Here is a 9,275-nt window from a genome sequence, read left to right as displayed (position 1 = left end):
TTTTTCTGCTAATTTGCACTTTCTTCAACTCTTCATAACTTTGACATTTCTGCCATTTTCACTAATCTGCTATTAAACTTTTCAGCTTCTTCTGCTCTTTTCAGCAATTTTTAATACCCTTTTCTGCCATTTATACTTTTTCAACTGTTTTACTTTTTCTAAAAATCTTCTCAAACTCCTTCAACTTCTAAGGCTAAGCTCACTTCCTCGTGCGTGCTGCATTCTTACTTTAAAATGTAGACAAACTTCAGCTATTCAGGAATAATTTCCATGATTGATATCCTTTACAGATTTCCAATAATCACTGCTTAAACTTTATGCAGATTTTGCCTCTCAAACATTTACAATGGTTGTGTATTGGAAGCTTTCTGTGATGACGTCATCAATGGAGTGAGCCAGAGCTCAGGATACCAAGCAGAATTTCTTGAACAAACTGCTCTCCTGAGAAAATATTTGGTCCAAAGAAACCAATTAAACTTTAAGTTGTAGCCACACGCCTCATCTTCCTCACAAAAGCTTTGAGGCCAAAACAATAAACAGTTTTGGCACAGTGAGCTCCAAAGTGGCCAACAGCCCTTCAGTTAACATCTGCGCTAATGTTAAAAGTTTATCCAAAAATCCTCAGTGGGGCTTTCTGAGCCACTTTTAAAACACCTCTAAAGGGATACTTCAACCTTTTGGCAAATTCGCCCATTGCCATAAACCCTATAGTCTTACTAATAGGTTCGTTACTTTTAGTTGTCGGTGCAAGCTAGATCGGCAATTTAGTTAGATCGGCGCTGCTGAGTTAATGGCTGCTCAGCTAATGCAATGGAGTCTTACGGTATTCCGGCTTTCCCTCATCAAACTCATCAAATATGCAATCCAACAACTCCAAAACGCTCTCGTGGACAAGTTGTGACCTGCACATTCACCATGCTATGAAATACTAACGTATAATTATGAAACAGTACGACACATAAAGCAAATACTCAGAACTATTTCTCGAATAAACCACTGGTCGGAGTGACAGTGTAGCAGCCATGTCTGGAGTGTAGTTCTGGCTTTGCATTTAGCTTTAAAACGTCTCCGTCTCATAACATTCCATGTTTATTTCATAGTGTGGTGAATTTGCAGGTCACAACTTGTCCACGAGAACGTTTTGGAGTTGTTGGATTGCGTATTTGATGAGTTTGATGAGGGAAAGCCGGGATACCATAAGACTCCATTGCGTTGGCAGGGCAGCTCCTAACTCAGCGGCGCCGATCTAAAAATAGCTTGCACCAACAACTAAAGGTAACAAACCTGTTAGTAAAACTATAGAGATTATGGCAATGGACAAATTTGCCAAAATGTTGAAGTATCCCTTTAAGCCAGCCAGCTTGGTGCCAATTCCCCTTGCAGCCCAAGCCTGTAGCAGCATAACTCTCTAAAACATATCTTTAGGATAGTTTTAACATCTTTGATCCTGTTGTATTTCATTTGTATGGGCGATACTAACTTAAACTGAACACTTGTCCTTTATAACACACTCCTGGACCTGAGTCTAGTCTAGTTTTTTTTTAACCTGTCCAGAATGACACTAAAATGGACTAAGAGCTGGTCCAAGTCTAAGCTAGCCCTTAACATTGGAGGGAAATGTGGAGGGAAATTTTAAATCCTGTTCTCAATTTATTAAAAGTGCAAAAACATGAAGACTTGTAATCTCTGTTCAAAGTACTCTTTACATAATTTTTCCTCATTGTGAAGGTGATAATAATACACACAGTGCTTAACAAATTCATTAGACCACCACCCAAAGTAAGGTTTATGCCACAGCTGCCCTAAATTAACAGCATTGGTAAAAATTTTTAAAACCAAAATCATTTTTTATGTTTCTGCAATGGTTAATACACCAATATGTAGAAGCTCTTTAACCCAAATAACATTTTTAATGTTAAAGTATAATTATTATTGTTATCCATGAATTTTCAAATTTACTGATTAACAATAAAACTGAAAAAATAGTAAAGCACATTAATATTTCTTGATTAAAATGTCAAATTATAGTTATTTACTTACATTCCTGAACAGAAAAATTTGTTTTAGTGGTTGAATGTTATGATTGATTAATTTCTGACTTCTCAGAGAAGCCCAGTGAGCCGGCGCAAAATTTGGGTTTAAAAGGGTGAATTCAGTTTGAAATTCCTCATTCCTGTTCAAAATGGTAAAACCTGGAGAGCTCACTGAAAATGAAAGAGTCCGCGTTAGAGCACTTCATGATGCTGGATGGTCTTTGAGACAGGTGGTCTAATAAATTTGTGAAGCACTGTATTTACATACATAATTATATATACACAGGGAAAAGAATCTGTCCAAGCACAGAGCCTTGTAGAAGTCCATAGCTAACTTTGATGTGTAGAGACCTCATCATGAACTTCTGCTGAGATGGATCAGATGGAAATGATTTTAAGCAGCTCCTGCACTGTCATCTTATTGTTGTAGTCTGTGTAATCAGATAAAACGGTCAGTGTTTGGAAGCAGCACTAAAATGTAATGAAACAAGCCAAGAGAAAAGAGCTCTGTCAGCAGCTAACTGTAGATCTTTAGTCACTTTAATCACTGTGCTGAGCTGGAGTCTAAATCCAGACTCTAATGCAGTGTTCATTTCAAGACAGTCAGAGTTGCTGAACATGACTTTCCCATGGATCTTTGAAGCTAAATAGTTTAGATATAGGTCTATACTTAGCTAAGGTGCCTGACCTTTAAATCTAGTGCTTCTTTGACTAAAAAAGTTACCATACCATTCTCTACTTTTCTCTGAAGTTCTCCATTAGTGATTAGGTCTACATCACTGAAGAAAGCTAGCTTTACTTTGATACCAGGCTTACTCATGTAGACATTGTTAGTTAGTACTTTATTAGGTTAGGGCGTGTTATTTTTAAGCTTGAGTCTTAGAAAATGGCCTAGCTAATAATTCAGTTATATTTTTAATGAATTATTTGGAGACAGTAATGTTGTGATATTTATTTAATTCATCATTTATTCATTTCAGTCAGTTTGTTGCTTTTGGGAGAACATGTCAACCCTTGTGTTAGTTTAAGACTGCGGTGTAATGGTGTATGCAGAAGTGGGCAGGCTCTTGATTTATGTACCTTATATTTGTAATGAGTGTAGTAATCCAGCAAAGGATAAACAGTTTGTGTTGACCGCTCTTGCAACTTCTGCTGCTTGACTTTGAGGAGTAAGGCACAATGTGAAATTTTGATGAGGGAATCAAGCTGATAGAATGTAGCACAGCCAGCTCTGCTTCCATTGCTATATATCCCATAGGACTACAATGTGTGACCCAGTTTATTTGACCTGTGACTGACATACCTTTAAATTCTCACCAGAACAACCAAGAAGTCCCAGGAACAAAATGCAGCATAAATCTGCATGATCGCATCAGAAGGGATTAAGAAGTATACTAGACTTAAAAGTAATTAATGGGTTTACTCCGTATACCTGTGTGTACCCTGCACTAGAACAAGTGTTTTAGCTAATAAACAAGACGCTGTCAAAAAGGAAGTTTGTCTTAGACTCCCGTCTTCAATCAACACAATAGTATATTATGCATAAAACGAGCCACGCTCTGCCCTGTGCCATGCTCTCTTTGTGTTAGGTTGGTATTTGGGGATTTTTTTTTTTAATAGATAAGCTAAATAAATTCATAAATGAATAAATAGACAGCTGTATGCACTGGCACACTCCAAAAAGAATTTGGCAAGCTCTGCGCATGCAGTTCTCTCTAAAATCTCACTCCTAACTTTTCTGGAAAGTTGGCAGCCCTGCTTCCAAACATCAAACACATATCACCATGTTCAGCAACTTCTGCTGATTCTCATATCTTTGTTTTTATTGCTAGCATTCACAGCTAAAGCAAAAATTGAGTGAATTTTTTAGTTTTTACATTAACCAACAGAAATGAGGACTCCCTCTCAACCTTCAGTCTTCAGACACTGACCTACTTCCCATACTCAAAACCAAACTCCGAACCTATTGAGACAGAGCCTTTAGCGCTGCAGCCCCCACCCTCTGGAACACTTCCTGCAGACACTTGGAGCGCTCCATCTTTGGACATTTTCAAAAAACATCTCAGGCACCACCTGTTCATCACAGCCTACAGTTTTCACCAAACTACCCTTTACACTCATCTTATCCCTCACTTTGTCTGTCTTATGTGTTCTTGTAAAGCATCCTTGGGTTCCTTGCAAGGCGCTACATTAATCCAAGATATTATTATTATTAACATCACTGTCTTCAGAGCCACCCGGCCCTATGATTTCATTTTGCAGAACAAAAGGTATTTTTGTATGTTGCTGTCTATATCTGTTGCTTTAAAAATTAGTTGAAATCAAAGTTTTTGTGCAACAATGAAAAAACAAAACATTCAGAGCCAGATGGAGGTAGACTAGCAACTCTACTGTTCTGTAATACACCAGACTTTTTCTTCACTTTTATGTTGTAACTTTAGAGTAAATGAATGCACCCCTATAAGCCCCCCAGCTGGTCCACTGAGTTAAAAAGGTTTGGCTCTGTCACTGCTTTTAATCTATTGCTTTATGGGCCAAAGAATAAGGGGCTGTATAATATAAAATTGAGAATTATTTAGGGACATATAACACTGAATATTATTTTAAGCAAGAGTAAAAAAAAAAGGACACTTGTCTTCTCCATTCACTCAAACTTTATTTAACATGTCTCTCTTGGCCCTGATCACACAACACTAAGATATATAACATAACTACACACATACATACACACTATTACACACATGTACACTACAGTCTGGGCCACTGCATATTTCAGTTGAATAGATCTATATATATGTTTCTCACATATATATGGTTCATTATTATCTTCATATATTCTGTAAACATTACATTTATATTGATATCATACAGAGTGAACTATCCACTATCACAGATTTGTGTGTTTGTGTGAGGCTGTGCTGCATTCAACACATTACTGCAGAGCAACATTTGAAACACTTTACTGTTTGTTACTAAACATTCAGAAACATGTTTACTTTAAATCAGAGGATAACTACCATGCTGACAGTAATCTGAACACATGAAGACACTTCACACACTCTGCTAACACTGAGGAGCATGTGCGATGTTGAATGCAGCTCAGGGCTCAGCTAACTCGACATAATCACTACATCATGAACATTATACACATACACATGTTGAATAAATAGATCAGCAGTTATAGATTAGAGTTGTACAGTCTGTTGTTCAGCAAAATCTTCACATACAGTCAACAGATAAAATCTAACAGCTGGTGTGTCTCTTTAAAGAACATTAACGTTTGTCTGCAGGACAGATCGCTGTCTGCAAAATTTCCTTTCACGACACTTTCACCTCCTGGAGTCATTCATCAGATCTCCGTTAGCAGCCATTAAAAATATTAATAAATAAAGCTCCAATAAAGAACATATAACATTTCAACTTAAGTTACAAAACCAGTGAAACAAACCATTGGATTCTATGGAAATCTGTTACAAATCATGTCCAGAATTGATGCTTGATTTTACCATTTCCTGATCATATCCTTAAGTTTCCTGTAAAGAATTCAGTATTTTGTGTAAATGAGTCAAACATAAAGACAAGTTCCAGTTTGCACAGAGACAATGATTCCATTAAATGAAAAAATATATAACAATATGGATGGAAAGGATAAATCATAATCCATTCAATAAAGCTGGCAGTGACTACTACTTAGGAAGGAAATACCGGACTCAAGTGTGGCACATCCACTAAGTGACTTTGAAACAGTTGTTGGTTATATCTTTTCAAAATCAGTCTTTTGCAAATTGGTGCCAGTTACAACAAGCAACAGCAAGACTGCATTGCATCCAGTGGGAGCCAGAAGGACCAGTTATAACCAAATAGAAAAAACTGGAATAATTTACAATCAACCTTTACTAGATGGAACCAGTAAGGTCCAGCTGGTAGCTGCTGTATCAGTCAGCGCTGGTTGACTGGAGCAAGATACCACTTTGGAGCAGGTTGAAGCCAATTGTAGTTACAAGATTTAGCAGACAAGAATAGAGCAGAGTACAGTGGATTCACACACAGTAGGTTTACATTGGTGAAAGCTAACAATGCTGGGTATTTTTGGTGGGAAACATTTTGTGTACAAGATCACAGCTCACATAAATAATGCCATATTAAACAGAAAGGCATATAATAAATAAATCAATAAATAGATCAATAAATAAATAAGTTCAAACAAAATGTAAACTTTACACTGTAAAGAAAAAAAATGAAACATTTCTGTATCAATTAAAAAGATCTCATATGCTTCACACAAAGAAAATAAACAGAAAAATAATTTAATATCAAGGAGTTGATGGAGCTAGCGAACTTGCTAACTAGCTAGCTACCTGAAGTCGTGTTGATCCCAGAGCAGCCTGAATATCCAAAGAGGAGTGAGAGATCTTCACTTCTACAGCATCACTGGAGTCTTCTACAGTATGCTAGAAACCTGATAGTTGCTGACACATCACATTTCTGTCACTGTTGTTTGATGTGATATGACAGACTGTTAGGAGGCTGACAGGCAGGCAGCTGGCCCGTCTTTCCTTACAGTAGACTGTGAGCTGGACAACATATCTATACACTCAATATTGCAGTGGTGTTTTGCTGATCTTTTGCTATATAGTCATAATGTGCTGATAATTGATATATTTATTTTTTCATTATTATTACTAGTAAGGGTCACAGTAACACAGCATCAGTAGAGAACAGTAGAACAGTTCAGTAGAGACACAAACACACTCAGTTCAGGTTAACCCTCAATAGAAGACTGGGGGCTCTCTCCATGGGCAGGGCTACCTTTATTGGGACGACTGGGGAAAATGACGAAACAAACATGAACAAAGAGAAAAGAAAAGAGGAGAGCAACAGTAAATAAACTGAAAGAATAAACAGACAGGAGGGTCTCAAGGGTAACAAGGCATACCCGTCATGAGTAATGCTGCTTGTAGCTGTGGGGACCAGTTAGAGAACAGGGAAACCAGTCAGAGCAGAAACCAAGTAAAGCATGCAGTATGGTTTCAAAGTACTCATGGAACACAACCAGTTTTTTGTTAGGATCACGAAGAACTGAAACCAGTCAGAACCAGGTTGTGATCAGTTGAAAACCCCTTAAGTATCACTGAAACACGATTATATAAATAAAGTAGAGCATGGCAGAGTAGCAACCCACAGATCAACAGAGTACAGTCTGGTAGAGTAGTGTTTTAGTGGAGTACGGTACAGCAGAGAAGGGTACAGTACAGTAGGTACCAGTAGAGCACAATGCAACACTGTAGGGTACAGAAGGTAAAAAAAGATGAGTAAGGAAAGGTTGAGTAGAGTAGGGCGAAGGACAAAAGAGTATAGAGGGTACAGTGGGGTTGGGTACAAAAGAGATAAATAAAGTTAGAGGTCAGTATGGTAGAGCAAAGTTGGAAACTGTAGAGAAGGGCACAGGTATGTTTGAGTAGGAGGAAGTACAGGAGGGTACAGAAGATGGGACTGTTAAGGAGGGTACAGTGTCAAAGGGTAAAACAGAATAAAGGTGCATTTCAACCAAAATCACTAGGGACTGTCTTGAAGGAACTAAATGGTTCCTTTGGATAATTTTGTCTGTTTTTTAACTGCAGCATTTAGTCCCTGGTTATACAGGTTATTCAGACCTTCCTTTGGATATGCAATAAAAGTAAATGCACTATACATCAACAATTCAGTAGGAGACAGTATGAAGAATACAGTGGCAAAACAGCGAAGATGACTCCACATAATACAACAAACAGGCTGTTATACTTTGCTTGACACTACAGTCAAAGGACTGTGAAAAAAGTCTTGAAGTACAAGAGAAAAGAAACAGTGAGATTTCACTTTAAGTCTTTAAAACATGGCAGATTAAATGAAATGCTGAGAGTTCTTGGCCAATCAGAAACTGAAAGCCCTGCTCCTTTAGTTCCTTGACCTTTGGAAAGTACTTTCCCACAGCAGGGACATTTCAAGGGGTGGTTTAACTACCTTGAACTAAATTTAGACCCTGGTTCCAGCAGTCAAAATGTACAGATTTCCTCAAAAGATTCCTAGTTCCTGGGCAAAGTTGCTGCTGTCAAAAAGCGCCTTAAATTACAAAAGTAAGGGTTTGCTACAGCAAAGTTTAGTAGAGTAGGGTGCCGTACAGACAGGTTCAGTAGAAGAGAGCCCAGTAAAGGATGATGCAGTAGAAGTATAGGGTACAGCGAAGAGGGTGCAGTGTTGAGATTGGGGTAGAGTGGGGTACAGAAGAGGATAGAACAGAGGAGTAGGGTAAAGCAAAGGAGTACAGTAAAGAATGGCCCGGTAGAGAACTTCTCTACTGTACCATTCTGTAGTGGGGTGTGGTTCAGTCAGGCACTGTGGAGTGGGATATGCTAGGTGCAGTATAGCTGGGTAGAAGTGGAAGTACAGTGAAGCACAGCACAGAGGGGTAGCCTTAAATAGAGTAGTTTACATAGAGCAGGGTGTGACAAAGAACGGTAGAGGAGAAGATGATACTGTCCAGGAGGGTAAGAGATGGTGCAGTTAGATATAGTGAATGGTGGAAAGCTGAGTAAGATACAAAATAGAATAGCACTGGAATAGGGTAAAGTTGAGTGGAATATGATAGTGGAGGGTACAGAAGAGAAGAGCACTGTTGGACGGGACAGAAAGTAGCAGTAAAGGATGGTTTGGTAGAAAGGGGTAAAGTAAATAAGGTTAGTGTGAGGGTGGGTAAAGTGAAAATAAAAGTAACTGTCTAGTAGAGTAGTGCACAAGAGGAGTGGGGTACAGGGAAGTCTGATGTATTTGGATAAGGTATACTTGTGAAGGACACAGTGGAAAGTAAGATGCAGTAGTAGAGAGATAAATTTTAACAAATATTCATATATCTGTGCTGAAGAGCCTAAACTGTATGTGCCACAATAACGGGTCCAGTTGTGTCTACACTTAAAAACTCCCTTTTGTCTACTTCTAAACTGTGAATGTGTTGGTTCAGCTCTGCAGCTGATACGACTTAATGTTGGTTCGTAGACCCAAAGTCCTCACATTAGACAAGCTGAGACCATCATACTGCAGGGACTGAAACCCCCACCTTCTGTACATCTCATTAGGAAGACTAACAGCAGAATCTATACAGCTTTTCCTCTAACTTTCACTGTATCACAAACAGTTATAGTGTTTTAATAACATATTATTGTTCTGTCTGCATAGTTTGTGCAGACTCGGAAGACACAAAAATAATGC

The 9,275-nt window shown here is 38.3% G+C and overlaps 1 protein-coding gene across 2 annotated transcripts in view; it reads right to left on the bottom strand.

The window, feature by feature from the left end:
• Window positions 1-4,678: 4,678 nt before the first annotated feature.
• Window positions 4,679-9,275, bottom strand: part of LOC121510014 (dynamin-1-like) — a 28,213-nt gene continuing 23,616 nt past the window's right edge. For both annotated transcript variants that reach the window (XM_041787876.1, XM_041787875.1), the window contains one exon: window positions 4,679-6,856. Coding sequence is in view for 1 of the 2 variants with exons in the window: in XM_041787875.1 (XP_041643809.1) it covers window positions 6,796-6,856 (61 nt within the window). In the remaining variant the exon portion in view is untranslated. The remainder of the gene's footprint in view (window positions 6,857-9,275) is intronic.

This window comes from Cheilinus undulatus, linkage group 5 (assembly GCF_018320785.1).
Source record: "Cheilinus undulatus linkage group 5, ASM1832078v1, whole genome shotgun sequence".
NCBI classification, from domain to species: domain Eukaryota; kingdom Metazoa; phylum Chordata; class Actinopteri; order Labriformes; family Labridae; genus Cheilinus; species Cheilinus undulatus.
This window is presented reverse-complemented; position numbering and strand designations above follow the sequence as displayed.